The sequence below is a fragment of the Ursus maritimus genome (assembly GCF_017311325.1).
Source record: "Ursus maritimus isolate PB19 chromosome X unlocalized genomic scaffold, ASM1731132v1 scaffold_X1, whole genome shotgun sequence".
Classification (NCBI taxonomy): domain Eukaryota; kingdom Metazoa; phylum Chordata; class Mammalia; order Carnivora; family Ursidae; genus Ursus; species Ursus maritimus.
In genome coordinates this window covers 84,185,895-84,204,735 of record NW_024423319.1, presented here as the reverse complement: position 1 = coordinate 84,204,735, position 18,841 = coordinate 84,185,895, and the positions used below count along the sequence as shown (strand labels likewise).

At 42.6% G+C, this 18,841-nt stretch overlaps 1 protein-coding gene across 1 annotated transcript in view; it reads left to right on the top strand.

Moving 5' to 3' along the window:
* JADE3 (jade family PHD finger 3) overlaps positions 1–18,841 on the top strand; it is a 131,091-nt gene that overhangs the window by 102,491 nt on the left and 9,759 nt on the right. Inside the window, exons 6-8 of the mRNA XM_040632541.1 lie at positions 2,830–3,041; positions 8,343–8,510; positions 11,007–11,123. Coding sequence (XP_040488475.1) covers positions 2,830–3,041; positions 8,343–8,510; positions 11,007–11,123 — 497 coding nt within the window. The remainder of the gene's footprint in view (positions 1–2,829; positions 3,042–8,342; positions 8,511–11,006; positions 11,124–18,841) is intronic.

Below are 18,841 nucleotides of genomic sequence, written 5' to 3'. Positions count from 1 at the left end.
GAAATGCATAAATATATTGAAATAGAGCAATAACATTTAAATCTAACCTTTTCTTTCCTCGTTCATGGTGAATAGCACAGATCAGGGTTGGCATGTGGGTTTCATGAGATTGTTTTCCAGTTCCAATTGTGAGAGTGGTCACGGCTGATGGCACTTCTGGTTAAGGAGGATTCTGAAGCTGGTTCCTGGCTCAGCCCTGAAAAGCACTCTGATCAGTGGGCCGGGCCAGGGGCAGCAGCACCTCTGCAGTCTCTGCTGGGCGGGGAGAAGCTCTGACTTCAGCAGGAGGCAGCACCCCTGCACCTGACAGGCCCGTGTGACCGGCATGCCTTCATGTGAGACTCGGGATCTTCCTGCCGGAAGAATGGCAGGCTTAGGGCAAAACATCCCCAAAGCGGTTCTTAGCGACCTCACTACCTTTAGTGAGTTCTGAAGTTGTCATGCAATTCTCAAAAACTTAAATTAAGCAAAGGCAAACGAACAAAAAAATCTTGGAAGTAGACCTAATAATAGTTTTAAAGTAAATGTGTGCCCTCCAGTACCATACCGGCGATGCTGGGAGGTGCCAGGCTAAAAGGAAGCTCACTTTACTCTTACACACAGCTCTTTGGCCAGTCTTCAGTCTGAGCGATGTTTAGGTCCAAATGGTCCTATGAAACTGGGGGTGGTTCTTAAGTCTCCATATGTGATACGGAGAAGCATAGAATTGATGTCATTTTTGTTTGAATCACATTTGTACCTTGTTAGTACAAGAATCGGCGGTTTTACTTTTCTTCCCTCCCTCCCTTTTTTTCCCGTTTCTTTCTTTTGAGGTTGGTATCTGAATGCCTATGAATAAAAACAGAAAATTGTATTAAATCCAGTTTAGCGTGATGGTGGTAGTTATTCTGTCAGTAACCAGTACTTCTTATTTTTTTTTTAAACTTTTTGTTTTATGTCTTCTCTTACTCTGCCTTCTAAGAGGAGAGAAGGGAGGTTAACTTAGGATGCGAACCCAAAGGGAAGAGAATAAAAGACTGACGGGGGGGAAGTCAGAGTATGAGAGCACGATCAAGTGGACTGATGGCTCAGTGTGCAGTTGTGTTTATGAACCGTATGACAGCCGTACACACTATGATCGTTACAGGGCTCCCTTCAACATGCCACCACCTCAGGACAAGGTCCCTTTGGTATTTTGCAGTTAGTCCCCTTTGGCTGACTTTTTGTAATCTACTTTTTAATTTTAGAATAGTTATAGATTTACAGAAAAGTGTACATTTAATACAGTTGCCATGTGCCCCTCACAGTTTCAGTTTCCCCTAATGTTAATAGCATCTTACTTGACCGTGGTACATTTGTCAAAGCTAAGGGAGCCAGCACAGGTACATTACTATTAACCAACTTCTAGACTTTATTGGGATTTCACCAGTTTTTCCACTAATGGCCTTTTTCTGTTCCAGGATCCCATCCAGGACACCACATTGCATTTAGGCTTGGAGGAGTTTTAAAAGAGGATTGCTTTATCTCAAGTTTTACTCTTTAGAGTAAATGATACTGTAGTAAGGCTCCTAAGAGCTTAAAATAAACTTTTAAAAACAACATTAAATTAAAAAATTAAAAAATTGAGTGCTTACTACATACTGGTCACCGTACTAAGCAGTGTACAAACATTACCTCATCTCAGCCTCACAAGACATCAGTGAGTTTGTATTGTCCTTATTTTATAGATAAAGAAACTAAGCCCTAAAGAGGATAAATAACCTGTCAGGGGTCAAGTTGGAATTTGAGTCCAAGTACTCTTATAACCAGACACTGTCCTCCTCCACTCCAGAAAAAAAAAATGTGTAATTTGTCTTGGCTGGAAAAATGAAACATACTGCCTGGGTAGTTTTTGCTTTCATAAGTATCTACAACACTAAAAGGGTAGTTTATATGGGATGCCAGAGTTTCTTCGTGTATCTTATATAACAAATGAAGTGGGATATTTGGGTGAATTTGTTTTGGATCATTTGCAGAATTATTCCTGAGTTTACAAGCTGTTAAATATGTATATGCTCTCACAAAATCATTAGTCCCCTAAAAAGAAATATGTTTAGTTGTTGCCTGTATCCACCATACGAATCTTTAGTTGGGTTTATTAAGTTTGGAAGACTAAGAAAAATTAGAAGTATAGAAGGAAAGGAAATAAAGAGGCAAAAAAAAAAAGGTAATTTCAGAATTTGCAGTTAGACTTTTGTGGATGCTAATAGATTTCTTTTATATATAGTTGCCATTGGAAAATATGATTGGATATTTTTAGAAGTCAGATTTAAAAAACAAAGTATTTCATATGTATAATGACATACATAGTACCTAGAATTTTCTTTTATAACTTAATATCGTTTTGTATGAAAATTTTCTCATATAATCGTTAGATGTGCTCATTGGGATTAATATGCTAAAAATGAATTATTATTTATGTCTAAATAGTTATGTGATCCTAATTATCTTATTCTATAAATTGAAGTGTTCAAAATTATAAAGCTCAGTGAAAGTTCGCCCTCAGTGGGAATAAGAGAAAACAGAGATTTAGGAGGAGATTGGTTAGGATGTAGACAGAAAATTGAAACGGTCTTACAAGAAATGTGGTAAAATGTATTTCTCCTTTAACGTGTCAAGCACTAATATGTGATGATAGGTAAATATTAGAAAAGTTCTAGTAAAAGATTCTTTGAAATCTAGTTGTTTTAGATCAGGGGAGAGATGGTTTTATCTTTTAGAATCCCTCCATCCCTGCACTGGGCTCACAGTAGGTAATTTGGGAATGACAGCTGACTGATGGGTTGATTGATTGTTTGTATTTCTGTGCAGGTTGTGGGCCAGTTGATGAGAATCTTATGGAAAAGACAGTAGAAGTCCTGGAACGCCATTGCCATGAAAATATGAACCATGCTATTGAGACAGAGGAAGGGCTAGGCATAGAGTATGATGAAGATGTGATCTGTGATGTGTGCCGGTCTCCAGACAGTGAAGAAGGGAATGATATGGTGTTCTGTGATAAGTGTAACATCTGTGTGCATCAGGTTAGTGAGAGTGGAGACCGCCACCTCCCCACGGTCAGCCTTTCTGAAGCTCAGTGATGCTCTCCAGCACCCATATCTGGGTAGCAATTTGCATTTAATAAGGGTAAAAATAAAGATTTGGCCTGGCTGTTCTTCAGTAATTCCTTTAGAAACAGTACTTATGATTCCCCAAGGTGACTTACTTACTAACTTTACCCCAGGAGTTAAACCCAGATCTTTATTGTATCCCTTCATACTTAATGCCATTGAGTTTGCCTTGTTCAAGACTTTTATAGTCCCCTGGGGAGTCTCCTTGTTGCCTGCCTAGGAGTCTCTCCTCCACCTTCGAATCCCTGTTACATCATCAGGTTACACTCATGGTTAGTAACCTTGATGAGATTATACTTCCTCCAGGTGGAAGTCCAGACTCTTTATCCTAGCACCCAGAGCCCTCTCCAGTTCTCCCGTTATATAACTCCCAGGAAGCTAAGTCCACTCTGCTTTAAAGATCATACAGTTTTAGGACTGTAAAAGACCATCCCACTCCTCAGTTTTACAGATAATACCAGGAAAGATTAAGTGACTACCCAAGCCCTTACAGCTAGTTTGTCATCCTTTCTACCACAATGCCTTTTTAATTGAAGATGATGATGATGATGATGATATCAACATTCTTTTCAGCTCTTTCCTTTTCTTCCCCTCATAAGCCCTACGCTCCAGCGAAATAAGTTTACTTAAGGGGAAAGTGATGACTGTTCCTGTCACTGTCCTGTCTCCATGTTTTGGCCACACTCCAATTTAAAATGCTTTCTCCCACCTTCATCTATAAAAAATCTACAGAACTTCCAAGATTTGATTTAAATCTTTTCTTGAACTCCCCTACCCAAAGTAATTTTTCCCTCTTCTGAACCTGTTGTGTGTTTCATTTATCTCATTAATTTATCTAGCAAGTAGGTATGTGACACCATCCCATGTGCCAGGACTGTGCCACATGCTGAAGACACAGTCCGTGACGAAGAGGCAGACATGGTCTTTGCCCCCTGGGGTCATCAGAGTCTGGTACAGGGGCTACAAGGGTACTGCCCAGCTCGCACAGTAGGCCAGGTATTTTTGTAGCTAGAAGTCCATGCTGCTGTGAAAGTGCATGGGAGGGATGGGGATCACTGACAGCTTCTAAGAAGTAGCATCCAAGCTGAATCTAAATGCCACAAAGAACAGCAGGTTGTGTTCAGGCAGAGAGGAGAACCAGGCAGGCAGGGTAGTGAGAGCGGGCAAAGTATATCAGAGGCAACTCTGGAGCTGTTGAGAGCTGCAGAAGGTAGTGCGGTGGAGTAGAGAAGGATGGAGACTGAGCGCAGAGAGGGGTATGAGAGCCACAGGAGACGGGCCTTCGCTGACAGACTAAGGAACTTCGGTTTTGTCCTGTCAACCCTGAAGGCTATGAGTTGTATTTTAGAAAGATCATTCTGGCTACAAAATGACTAAAATGATTAGGTGATGCAGTGGAGCACCTGGCTGGCTCAGTCAGTAGAGCATGTGACTCTTGAGCTCGGGGTCATGAATTTGAGCTCCATGTTGGGCATAGAGATTACTTAAAATTTTTTAATAAATAAATAAAACAAATGACTAGGTAACGCAGGAGATTGAGAAAAAACGGGGCTTATGACTTTATTTTAATTGCCTGGGCCACCTAACCTAACCCTCTGTACTAGAAGGTACTCAGAATTCCTCTGTGACCAATTGGATCTTCTTCTTCATTTTAGTTGTTTCCTTTAAAAGAGTGAACTTCGAAAAATTTATCATCACTCTACCAGTTGTTGGCATTAATGTCACACCTTTAGTGAAAGAGGAAATATCATTTAAGTATGAACTTAAATATTTGATAATACAGGTCCACAGTCCTTCCTCTACGATTCCAGAAATTTCAAAAGCTCTGAAAACTGCGAGGTTTTGCTTAAGTTTGACACCAGAACTGATTAGGGGCAGTACTAGAACTCACCCAAGATGAGGCTATTTATAGTCTTTATCCCATTTTGTATAAATGCTCATATAGTTTGCTAGAGAAATATTAATGTATTTGATAATATGGTACTGCCCCTGGTCCTATTGGGATTTAGGTAATATACCATGTATGTACTTACTACTTCCCTAAGATCTGAGCAGTTCTGAATTTCCTGATGTTTCTCACCCTAGGGTTTTCAGATAAATGATTGTAGGCCTGAAGGGAAAATAGTACAGAGGTCAGCGGTATATATTTTAAGTATCTGTCCTTCACAGTTGGGACCAAATATTAAGGAATTATTTTCAGATTCCTTGACTCAAAAATGAAATGTAGCTTAATAATTCTCCTCAAATATTATTTTGTTTTGAAAACATATTCAGTAATGACTATAAATGACGCGCTTTCCTCACGTAGAAAGTGATGACAGTGACACCTGACCAGGCCTTGCAGAATATAAGCTGGTATGTATTAAAACTGGATGTTGGTGCCACATAAAGTTTCATATAAAAGAGATTCTTCCAAAGTGAGTATGTTCACTTGACTTCTGAAGTGATACTTAGGTTAGAGCTCCCTCTGTTGACTGAAAAGTGACTTAAAATGATTTGGAGGATTTGGTTTACTCCTTAACAGAATCAGGGACATGTTGACATCTGTATTTATTACACATAATTTTTCTTTCTTACTGCCACCACATCATGTCAGATGTTTATTCCTGTGTGACTGTAACACACTTGTGTCAGTACTTTAGAAGAGAGGTTTACATCAATAGACTTGAGATTTTAACATTAAAAATGTGAAAATTGGGAGCATTCCAAGTCCCTTTGTATGTTGCATTCTTGGTTCTTAGCCCAGGTATTGAACACTCAAACTGAGGCCTAAATTAATTTGTCTTAAATACATGCTCATCGTTTTTTATACCTGCCATATATATGTTTGCCACTGAGTTTTAATAACCCCCTGAAATTATATGTAGAACATATGTCTATGCATGTGTAGAATTTTCTCAAGAGAGCCCACAGCCTTCATCATGTTGTGGTCTAGAAAAAACTGAGAACCACTGCTATGAAATACAAGTTTCTATGATCCTATGACCATGAATAAGTCTACACAACAGCTCAGTAAATGATTTTCTGTCCAGTGGAAGGACCAGGAGATAAAGGGTATTCCTAGAACCACTGGTTTTTCTTCTGCTGGTCTGAAAGAGGTTCTGTTTTAGGAGGAAGTTTGCTTTCATTTCCTAGCAAACTTTCTGGACCTCAGAGAAAGAAAAGCTTTGAAGGTCAGGAACCTTATACAATGATGCCCTACTGTTGTTAGAGCAGCCTGGTTGGAGTTCGGCTTCAGTTCTTGACCTAAATTAATCTGTACTACCAAGCCGCCTATTTGATCTCAGCATAGAAAGCATTCCAGGGGCGCCTGGGTGGCACAGCGGTTAAGCGTCTGCCTTCGGCTCAGGGCGTGATCCCGGCGTTGTGGGATCGAGCCCCACATCAGGCTCCTCCGCTATGAGCCTGCTTCTTCCTCTCCCACTCCCCCTGCTTGTATTCCCTCTCTCGCTGGCTGTCTCTATCTCTGTCGGATAAATAAATAAAATCTTTAAAAAAAAGAAAAAGAAAAAAAGAAAGCATTCCAGATAAACTGATGATAAAAGACCTATCCCCAGTGACCTTACAGTCTCACTGAGGAGATGAAACATAACAGCCAAAGTAGAGAAGAACACATGTTGCCAAGCACGTACCTGGTGAGGGAAGCCGTGTTGAGTAGGGAGCAGGGGTCAGGAAGTGGAGCGGCACAAGGGGCTGTATGAACTGAGAAGGGAGGGGAGGAACATCAGGCTTTAGATCAGAAGCCCGCAGACTTTTTCTTCGAAAGGCCAGATAGTAAATATTTTAGACTTTGAGGGCCACATACAGTCTCTGTTACATATGCTTTTTTTTAAACATCACTCTAAAAATATGAAAACCATTCTTAGCTTGTTAGCCTTACAAAACAGGCCTCAAGTAGTAGTTTGCCAACCTGTGGTTTAGACGAGGGTGGGGGTGAGAACAGAAGGAATTTCTAGAGGGTTTGTTGCTGTGGAATGGAATGAAATCTTTGTTTTAGTAAGAAGAACATGGCAGCCACATAGAAGGAGGATTGAAGGTGTGAAGGGGGTGGAAGAGAATTTAGGAATAAATCAATCCAGGCATAACATGATAAGGACTTGGATGGATGGAGCAGTGGTGGGGATGGAGAGGAAGGTCAGGGCCTAAGGCCGCTCCGTAGGGACGACTAGCATGCCCCAGGGGTAGTAGATAAAGGGAAGTAGATAATACGAGTACAGGAATTTTGGATCTGGAAGCTGGGAAGTTTGTGGTGATATGGATAGTTTGGGAAAGGGGCCAGTTTGGGGGTAACATGATAGTAACTATTGGAACCCGAATCCGAGCCGTGTGTGAGCCTCCTGGGGTAGGCACAGAGTTTGAAGCTGCCTTGGAGAACCAGTCAGTGGTGGAAAGTGTACCAGGCCACGTGGGGAGCCAGGTGGCCCCCAGGTTTAGTCCTTAATGGTGGGAGTAGAGCAGTAAGGAGGGGAAAGATGGGCGAGATTGGAGGTAGTGAAAAGGAAATCTAGAATGTTTTCCAAACTAATCTCCCCTCCCCCCAGTGATTCATTTATTTGTCCAACTTCATTCCATGACGGATTTGAAGCAGCTTCCAGAACTCATTATGGAGTATTGTGATTAGTCTAATAGTCTATTCAATTCAGGGTTCATTCACAAGTCCCCTTTTCTTCAACCCAGGCAAGTAATTGCTGTGATTTGCTGAGTGCTTTTTATGCACCAGGCTCTGTTAGGCTCTTTAAACATTAGTTCGTGGGCTGCTCAGAAGCTTCATTCTGTGTCCTTCTTAACACTCTTTTCTTGATTACAACAGTGCATGACATGTACAAGTTATTCAATGAGTATATGACCAAGTATAATACATAATCATTGAAGAAACTTTAGAAAGCAGAGGCAAAAAAACAAACAAACAAAAAGTATATAATCCCCAAACTCAGACAACAGTTGGGCCAGCCTTTATGTGTATTTCCTTCTGGTCTTATTCTTTTGTCCTTAAAGTCAGTTCTCATAGACAGACATGCTCATCTTAGAACAGATGCTGGAAGTTGCCTTTTCTTGAGTGTTTTAAAATTACTAAATCCCAGATCTGAGCTTGTTGGGCCTTATTTGCCTCTTTCTCCTAATAGCAGAGGATACTCTGTGACTGTGTGCCAGAGCAGACATCAGTCTTGGTGAGAAGATGCTAACCACTCTCCCCTCTCCTCCTCGTGCCTCCAGGCCTGCTACGGCATCCTCAAGGTCCCAGAAGGCAGCTGGCTGTGTCGTTCCTGTGTCCTGGGCATTCATCCGCAGTGTCTGTTGTGTCCAAAGAGAGGTGGGGCCATGAAAACTACCAGGACCGGGACTAAATGGGCTCATGTCAGCTGTGCCCTGTGGATTCCAGAGGTAAGAACTCATCCAGGCCTGTGAGCCCGTGTGCTCCAGAGGGCCCCTGTTTCCCACAGCATCAGGCCAGCCTGGGCTTCATGGAGATGCTTCATGCCTGCCCATGTTTCTGAGGTGATAGTGCTTCCACTTGAGCTCCCTCACATCCTTCTCGGATGCAGGTGAGCACGTAAGCCCGTGCGGATTGATTTATAGGTGGCGATACCGGTGCTACTGGATCGATTTGTATGAGAAGAGAGGCACAGAAGACCAGGATATGAGCAGATTTTTTTCAAGGTGAAACTTACCTTAAAATACCAAATAACGAAGGTCCAGTTTCATGACTTTTTACACCTATCTGTAACTACAACCCAGACCAAGACCTGGAACGCCCCAGAAGTGGACATAGAACACCCCAGAAGGATCCCTCATACCCACTTTCCAATCGCTATCTGGGTCTCTATTTACCATTGCGATTGCTATCACTATAGATTACCTTAGTCTGTTTTTGAACTTCATATAAATGAAATCATACAGTGCGCACTCTTTTTCTGTCTGCCTAGCACTCCATGTTGTAGTGTGTATCAACACGCATCCGTTTCTGTTGTTGAGTAGTATGCTACTGTATGGATATACCATGATTTCTTTATCCATTCTTCGATGGGCATTTCAGTTGTTTCCAGTTTTAGGCTATTCCAGATAAAGTGAGCAATAGCTCTTTCACCCACTATGATGGTTGCCCTTTGATTTTTGAAGCTCTTTTCAGAGCTTAGACTCACTCAACGTTTGTCTAAGAGCTTCTTTATTCAAAACTCCATCCCTCATAATTTAATCTGGTCCTTCAGTTGCTGATATTTTATAAGGGGCTGTGTGCGCACTAAGTTGATTGAAGAGAGCTTCCAAACATTACTTGTCCTTACTTCTTATGGCTGCCTTTTTTTTTAACCCATTTGAACATCCCACTCACATCCTCTTTCCCCAGCCCCTCTCCAAGGCAGCAAATTTGTTAGGCAGTTTAACTGCAGGGCAAGAGCGACTTTAAAATTCAGTTCATGGGAGAGCTGATGATACTGTATCGGTTATTCATTCCCTTTTTAAAACTCCCCTGGCTTTATTCTTGTTAAAGGCAGTTCCAGGGGAGTTAACTGTCTAACAGTCGAGCTCAAGCTCACAGAGTTAAACTGTCCACGGTAAATACTATGGTGTTCTTATGGATAGAGAAGTAAGTGTTTTTAAAAATATTTGAGTAATGGTTTCTTTTTCATACCAAGAATGTCCAGCTTATAGACTGACATGACCTCTCAGGTTTCTGGCCTGAGAGTGACTAGTTTCCCAGCAAATGCTCCAGCTGATAGAGCAGGCTCTCTCAGAATAATGAATTTAGAACATGACAACTGAAGAGTCCTTTAGAAATAAAAGAAGCGGGGCGCCTGGGTGGCACAGTGGTTAAAGCGTCTGCCTTCGACTCAGGGCGTGGTCCCGGCATTCTGGGATCGAGCCCCACATCAGGCTCCTCTGCTATGAGCCTGTTTCTTCCTCTCCCACTCCCCCTGCTTGTGTTCCCTCTCTCGCTGGCTGTCTCTATCTCTGTCAAATAAATAAATAAAATCTTTAAAAAAAAAAGAAATAAAAGAAGCTTTCTTATGTATTGACTTTGTCTTAGGGTTTTTAGTGCCTTTTGGGTTGCTCAAGATCGCTCTGATCTCTCTACTGTTGGTTTCTTGTTGTGAGTAGAACTTGTGCTAGTTTAACTAGCTTTATTCAACAGTCCTTCCCTCTTTTTTAAAGTTGTGGCTCTCTTAGAAACTCACGTACACATTTGTAAGACAGGGGGAGAACACTTTTTACCAGAAGTTTTCCATCTTTTTTTAAAGCCTGCCTTCCTTTCAGTACTCTCCCAAAGACTGATTTCGCTTTGAGGCTACTTTGGCTGAAAGAGTAGAGCAAACTGTTAATAATTACATGATTTCAAAGACTGTGGTTTGAAAATGTTATCATCCTCATCCTTCCTGCTTGTGTGCTGCAACCTCTTCATAACCCGGGTTGCTGCTACTTTCCCACAATATCCTGCTTCTTTGTAAGCTGGACTGAAAGGCTTGTCACTGCCTGTCTTTTATCCTTAGTTGATTAAATGACAAAACAAGGCATGTGGCACCATCTCTAACATATAATAGATGCTAGATTTTGTGAATTTTCATTCCTTTCCTTAGTGGCTGTCTTTGGCTCCTAAGTAAAGTGTAGATAGATATCTTGGGTTCATTAAGGTAACCGTGTTCCGTCTCCACTCCTGCCCTCTCGTTCTATATATGAATCATTTACATTACTGGAAATGATCAAAGGTCTGAGCAGTGGCTAGGGACAGGTTTTATTTATTCTTGGTTCCATAGTAACCTTAAGAGATGTGGCTCGTCTCATCGTTTTGATGTTCTGAGCTTTGCGTAATATTATTTGTGGTTTGCGAAAGGTACTTCTGGAATGCCTTGGTGCCTCTGCCTTATGGTGGTGTTTTATTTGTAGGTCAGCATTGCTTGTCCGGAGAGGATGGAACCTATCACAAAGGTCTCCCACATCCCTCCCAGTCGCTGGGCCTTAGTCTGCAACCTGTGCAAGTTGAAGACTGGGGCTTGTATTCAGGTAAGTCACCAAGAGAAGTGGTGGAGTGGGCTACCCCTGAACTGGCCAGACTCCGCTTCCCAGTGAGAGCCGCCTCTTAACCGAAAGTTTACTCGGGAGGCCTCCCACTCACTCCTAGGGCTCTGCCATTGCACAGACCATTCCTGGAGCCATTTTTTAGACATTGCCCCTGGGCGCTTCAGCGTACTCTTTTCATCCGTAGTGGTAGTTAATTTCCGTCCTTCGCTGTCAGATGTCTGATGAATTAGGTGAGTTCTGAAGCTAGATGATACCATCCTGGATGGAAACAAGCCATAACTCTAAAACAGCCAGGCCCGTGTTCCTGTGCAGCTCACCCAGTAACTATGGATGGACTCCGGTTCCAGGATGATTTAACCAATGACTTTGTTGCTGGACTGAGTACAAGTCATTTTGGTAGGGAAAGAAGCATCTAAATGTATAAATCCTGGTAGGTGGGTTTGGAAGTCATTCTCACAGACACGTTTGTTGTATACGGTGGTACAAGTGAAGTTTTCTGAGACGTCTGGGGTACAGGAATTGAGCTGCATGAAGTGGAAGTAGTAGCTGGTGCACTCGACGGCAGCAGTTGGGGGATGGCGGATGAGACTGGGAGAGGCCAGTTACCTCCGGCAAAGGCAGAAGGGTTGACCCTTCTACTCCCCAGGCCTCCTGCAGAGGAGCTACAGGTTGGTTAGAGTTAGATTTGCCTGCTAAGGTTCCTCACAGAAAAGGAACCACATGATGTCATCACGTAGGAACAGTGGCTCTGGGTTTTTCCTGAGGTTTCCTGCTGTCTGGCTCACCTTGTAGATTTCTTGCTGCAGACCTGGGATCAGCCACTCCTCCAAGTAAACCTGGTTCTTCTACTGAGAAATAAAGAACACAATCTGAACCCCAAAGACCCTTTTAATTCTTTAAATTCATTTTTTACATCTGACAGAATTGGATACTTTGTCCTGCCTTTTTTTTTTTTAACTTTTTTCTGCTGGTATTATTTAAGTACAGCAGTTACAAAGGACAACAATTTAAAGGAACACTAATCCCACGGAATCTACTACCTTCCCACATTGCCTGTTTAGGTTTTCCGAAGCTCTGTCCTGGTTGCTTCTCATATGTGAGCCCCTTGGGGGCCAGGGTTGTGCATCATTCTTCCTTGGATTTCCCCTCACACAAAAGGGAGTGCCTGCCCGTTGTCAGTGCTCAGTTGGTGTTTATTGAATAAATATATCCATATTTGATTGTATCATAGATGATTTGTTTATAATAGTCATTCTCCCCACTAAAAAATGAAATATTTTCCATGCTTTTATAATTATTAGCCATTTAAAAAAATTTTTTAAGTTCTCTTTATGCCCAACGTGGGGCTCAAACTCACAACCCCAAGATCAAGAGTCATACACTCCACCGACTGAGCCAGCCAGGCGACCCACTATTAGCCATTTTATAATAGCACATTGAATTTATATCCTTTAATTTACTTACTTTCATTATTGTAGTACCTGTATTTTTCTCCCTATCTTTCCTGTTTTAAAGGATGATTTTTTAGAATAGTTAATAATTGGCAGCATGACTGTGGTGAAAGAAAACACTGGCCTTGACCTTAGCGGACTTGAGTTTGCATTACAGCCCCACGTTACCACATTCTGCCACACTGTCTGAGTTATTTATCTGAGATTTACCTTCCTTAGTAGACTGTAAGCTCAGACTGTTTCATCCTCAGATCCCCCATACCCCTGACATGGCAGGCAGACAGTAAAGATTAGATTGATGGGTGGATGAACAGATGGATGGATGAAGCATTCTGGAGTAGGTTTTTCATCTGCAGGGCAATGGTTCTTTCTTTTATTACTAAAGATCTTACCAAATTAAGACTTAAATTTTTTATAAAGAATTACATTTATTCAACAAATATTTGAGTGCCTGGTTGTGTGCCAGGCACTGTTCTAGGCACTTGGGATTTATCAGCGAGCCAACAAAGAACCTTGTGCCGTGGAACTTAGGGTTGCGTTGGGAGAAACAGAGAATAAGGACTAGAAACTAAATGGTGCGTGAGAAAATGGGAAGTGCTATAGAAAGGAAAACCGCGGAATACAGTCAGAAGATGGGGAGTGTGGGGCAGGGGGCATGCATCACGGGCTTAACTAGAGCGGTCAGAGTAGGACTCGTGGTAGAGGCGACATTTGAGGAATGACTTGAAGGTAAGAGAAAATAATGCAGATATTTCGGGTAAAAATATTCCCAGCAGAGGGCTCAGCCAATGATCGGAGATAGGAGTGTTTGAGTGACAGGAAAGAGGCCAATGAGGCTAGAATGGAGTGTGTGAGAAGAGAATATCAGAGAGATCATATGGGAACTTGACTGATTAAGGCAGGGGTTGGCAGTTTTTTTCTGTAAACGGCCGGAGTGTAAATATTTTAGGCTTTGCAGGTCATACAGTCTGCGACGCAACTATTCAACTCTGCCTTGAGCGCGAAGACAGCCACAGACAATACTTCAGCAAATGAACGTGGCTGTATTCCAGTTAAACTGTATGGACTCTAAAATTTAAGTTCCACATTAGTTCACATGTCGTGAAGTACTCTTTTTATTTTTTGCATCATTTAAAAATGTAAAAACATCCTTCGCTCCCATTCTTAGCTCTTGGGCCACACAAAAAGAGACAGCTGCTGCATTTGGTCTATGGGCCATAGTCCGCCAGCCCCCTGGTGTGGGGCTTCCAGGGCCCTTATGAGATCTTTTGTTTTTACTTTCAGTTTAAGGGGGAGCCATTGACAGGCTTTGAGTAGGCAAGTGACATGATTTGACTTGTGTTTTTAAGGGGTCACTCTGTAGAATGATAGGCTCTCTAATATTCACTTCAAAATAATCTGGGGGCAGGGTACTCTGGGGGTTAAAGATGAAACAAGATTGGTCATATATTACTATTGAAGCTGGCTGATGAGTGTATGGGCGTCATGATTAGTATTCTCTGTGCTGTTATATAGGCTTTTAAATTTCCATAGTAAACAGTTAAAAACAAAAATAAGCTCTGGCTGCTGTATTTAGAATAGACGGGGGAGGGAAGGTTAGAAACAGGAAAAGCACTTAGGAGGCTATTCTAGTAATCCTTGCGAGATGGTGGTGGCTTTGACTGGAGTAGTAGCGCTGGAGGGGTTGAAAAGTGGTTAGATTCAGGATGAATGGTGAAGGTGGAGCCAACAGGATTGACCGTGGATCAGACGTGAGGTGTGAGAAAAAGATAGGAGTTGGAGAGGCCTCCAGGTTTGGGGCCCAAACGGTGGGAAGGATGAGGTTGCCATAAACCGAATAGAGAAATCTGCAGAAGAACAGATTTGGGGGAAGAGATGATGAGTTCAGTTTTAGACATTGAAGTTTGAGGTGTCTATTCGACACCCTAGTGGCAATGTCAAGCTGGCAGGTATCTGTGTGAGTTTGGAGTTTGGGAGACGTCCTGGACTGCAGACGTGCATTTGGGAGCCGTGGGCCTAGAGATGGCTTTAGCCTGGACCAGGTGGGATCACCGAGTGAGGGAGCGGAGACAGAGAGGAGGACGGTACCGAGCACTAGGCCTGGCAAAGTGCAGCGGGATGGGAAGCAGCAGCCAGAGGGAAGACAGGAGGAGAACCGAGAGTGGGTCGCAGCCTAGAAGTCAAGAGAAGAAAGCATTTCGAGGAAAAGGAAAAGATCAGTGGTGTAAAGATGCAACTGAAGTAAGATGAGGGCTAGAGCTTGAGCCCTGAGTTTAGCAGTGTGATCATTGGTAATTGGGAGGAACCGTTTAGGTGCAGCAGTGATGGCAAAAGCTACATTGCCAGTGGTCAGGGCAAAGAAAGAGAGTAGGAGCAGTTCAAAAAAGTGAGGTACAGAGGTCTGGTCTTTAAGATGGTAGGAATGCCGAGTGTGTCTGTACACGTGTTCACACATAGAACATCGCAGTACGCATGAAAGGGAGTGATCCAGGGGAAAGGAAGAACTGCCGGAGTGAGGTCTTCAGTAGGTGAGAGAGGGTGGGGTGAAGCATGCGATGAAGGGGTGGCCTTGGGCGGGAGCACTGACAATTCTGCCCTGGGAACAGCCTTGAAGGTGGAGTGTAAGGTGCAGTATTACGTGTGTGTGTTGGTGGGGATCTGCAGACGTGTTCTTTTGATCGTTTTAATTTCCTTAGTGAGGCAGGAAGCAGGGCTATCAGCTGAGAGTGAGGTCCAGAGGTTTGAGGAGAGGTGTGAAATCCTTTTATGGTCTGGGGAAGTGCAGTGTCAGTGCCAGGCTGTATTTAAGACCCTCCCCCCTTGAGTAGGGGAAATGAACGTCGGGTGACCTTCTGAAGCATGTAATTCTTTTCCCACGTACATTCTACTTCTACTAATAGAGTGGTGTTTGTTTTCCATGGTTGATACCTAGTTTTCCTGTGGGAAAACAGACCAAAACCTTTTTCTTCCTTTTAAACCACCACTAAGGAAAGTTAATTCCAAACTCATTAGTAATTTGATGTCTTGTTCCCTGTATGTGAATCAAAAACATAGTAAACAAATATAGTAACTCAGTAGGGGTCAAGTTTTATTAGCATCATTGTTCTTGGGAGGTTTATTTTAAGTCTTTGTGATTAGTAATGTATTTGGGGTATTTTGTTTTGTTTAACTCTTTATGGATCTCTTAACTATCTGTGAATTGTGTTTATTCTTCCTGTTTCCCAGCAGTGGGAGTCCATGTATCTGTCCTCTTTTGATTTGGGAACATTCACCAGGGAAGGATAGAATCCAGCACTGGTGCGTTTGGGGTCTAAATATAGCCAACGTCTACAGCTTCCGTATCTGGGAGCTAGAACCTTCTCCTGAGCATGAAGTCGTACAATAATCCTGAACCAGGTCATAAAGACTAGATTCAAATGAGATGCCCCAGACAGCTCTGGATTTTGCCTAAACTTTGGCCACAGTCCCTCTAACTGCTGGCTTTCCAGAATTCCTGTAGGGTCCTTATATGTCTTATGTTCAGGCCCCATTCAACCTAGGTCCAGAGGCTTTAGGTTTTCCCTGAAAAGAAAGAACAGTGGTTAAGAGTATGACCTTTGAGGGTGCCTGGGTGGCTCGGTTGGAAGAGCATGCAACTCTACATCTCAGGGTCGGGAGTTCAAGCCCCATATTGGGTGTAGAGATTGATTAATTGATTGATTGATTGATTGAATACACAAATACACTTAAAAAAAAAAAGAATACGACCTTTGGAGCCAGACTCCTGGGGTTCAAATCCTGGTTCCACGTCCTTGCTTTTTATACCATCTTAAGGAAGTTACCTACCATAGCTGTGCCTCAGTTTCCCTATCTATAAATGGAGATGATAATAGTACCTACTTAATAAATGTGGTAAAGAGCTTAGCACAGTGCCTAACATTGAGTAAATATTCAGTAAATATTAGTGGTAATAGTAGTTGTACTTGTTTTTAATTATTCATATTATTATTCCTTGGAGTCAGTTGGACTTTGCTGATGGAAAGCTGTAACACTCATCCAGCCAAACTGAGTAGAATCATCAAACACTTGGTGCTAGATAAGTGTCCCTTTTGACAGTAGAGGGATGTGGTCATGTTTGAAATCACATGCAAGTGGAATGAAGTCAGGATAAATCAGTGGGCTGCCATGAGTTTACTGTTAGGCTAATAGGAGTTTGATTATGAGAAAAGTGAACTTCTTAAAAACAAATGAAAATCTTCAGCAAGTGGGGAAATGCAAGTATGCCTACTCAGTGACTATACTTAATATTTTTTCATGTATTCCAAATTGTGTCCGTACAAATTGTTGTGGTTCTAAGGCATTTCTGGTCCCTGCCTTCAGGAGTTTATAGTCTACTAAAGGAGGCCACATATAAACATGGGAAAAGTTAAATGACAGTGAAGTGACATCTGCCCTCCAACCTTGCAGACCCTGAGGGATAAGAGGTCAGAAGGGCTGGTGGCCACTGTGGGTGCTGGAGTTCAGGTATACAATGGCTGCAGTAGGTTTTGTAGGCTGGCTTGAACCATTTATGACATGGTTTCGGTGACAAAGTTTTGAGAAAATTGCTATGATACCACCCAGCTGTCTGTTTGCAGATTATTTGGGATTAAAGACAACCAAATGGGCACTGACCTGCAGCAGGACGGGAGCTGCCGAGGACATATGTGCCAGGCCGTTGCTGTTCCAGGCAGGGGTCATCCCCTTTTGAGGAGGACACACTATTTTCTTTGGGGGATGACAAAATATCTCGTAGCTCATTTCTTTCCTATAATTTCTGAAGAATATGTAGAAAATTATTCTCCCCCCCCCTTTAAAAATAAATAAACCACAGAAATACCACTTCATACTCACTAGGGTGCTGATAATCGAAAAGGCAGGCAATAACAATTATTGGCAAGAATGTGGAGAAATCGGAACCCTTGTGCTTTGCTGGTGGAAATGTAAAACACGCGGCCACTGTGGAAACCAGTTTGGCGATTCCTCAACAGGTTAGACGTAGAATCACCATAGGACCCAGCAATTCCACTTCAGTATCTACGTGCAGTTTGAGAGGTGTCCAGGACCACCCTTGGGTTCAATAATTCACTAGAATGACTCACAGAACTCAGAGAAGCCACTGTACTCATGGTTCTTGTTTATTACAGTAACAGGATGCAGATTAAAAACAGCAAAGGGGGGGCGCCTGGGTGGCACAGCGGTTAAGCGCCGGCCTTCGGCTCAGGGCGTGATCCCGGCGTTCTGGGATCGAGCCCCACATCAGGCTCCTCTGCTATGAGCCTGCTTCTTCCTCTCCCACTCCCCCTGCTTGTGTTCCCTCTCTCACTGGCTGTCTCTATCTCTGTCAAATAAATAAATAAAATCTTTAAAAAAAAATAAAATAAAATAAAATAAAAACAGCAAAGGGGAGAGGCACATAGGGCAGGGTCCAGGAGAGATTTTATTCAGAGATTTTATCAGGAGTTGGTGACTTAGACACAGTTGACCACCCGCATGGCTAACTGGAGTCTCCAGTCCCTCCAGAGGTCAGACTGATCCCATGTGGCCCAAAGCCTCCACCATAAATCACATTGTTGGTGTAGATTATCTGACATGGCCAAGGACCCCAGATAAACTAAGACCCTCTTATCAGTCAGGACATTCCAGAGGCTTAGAGGTTACCTCTTAGGAGCTGGGGGCACAGGGCCAAACATTTCTTTGGGCAAGGTTCATCCTTTAATGCACCTTACCAAAGAGAAATGAAAACATATGTCCACACAAAAACTTGTACACAAATACTCACAGCAGCATTCCTCATAATAGCCAAAACGTGGAAACAACTCAGATGTCCATCAGGCGATGAATGGGTAAACAAATGTGGTATGTCCATACGATGGAACATAATTTGGCCACATTTTTAGAAGAATGAAATTCTGACACATGCTACAACATGGTTGGACCTTGAGAACATGCTAAGTGAAAACAAAAACAGACAAAATGCCACATGCTGTACGATTCCTCCTGTATGAGATGTCCAGGACAGGCACATCTAGTGAAACACACAGTTAGATTAGTGGTTGCTTGGGGCCGGGGTTGGAAACAGGAAGTGACTACAGGTAGGCATGAGATTTCTTTTTTGGGGTGATGAAAATGTACTAGAATTATGTAGTGGTGATGGTTGCAAAACTCTGTAAACATGCTAAAGCCATTGAAATGTATACTTAAAATTGGTGACTTTTATGGCCCATAAAC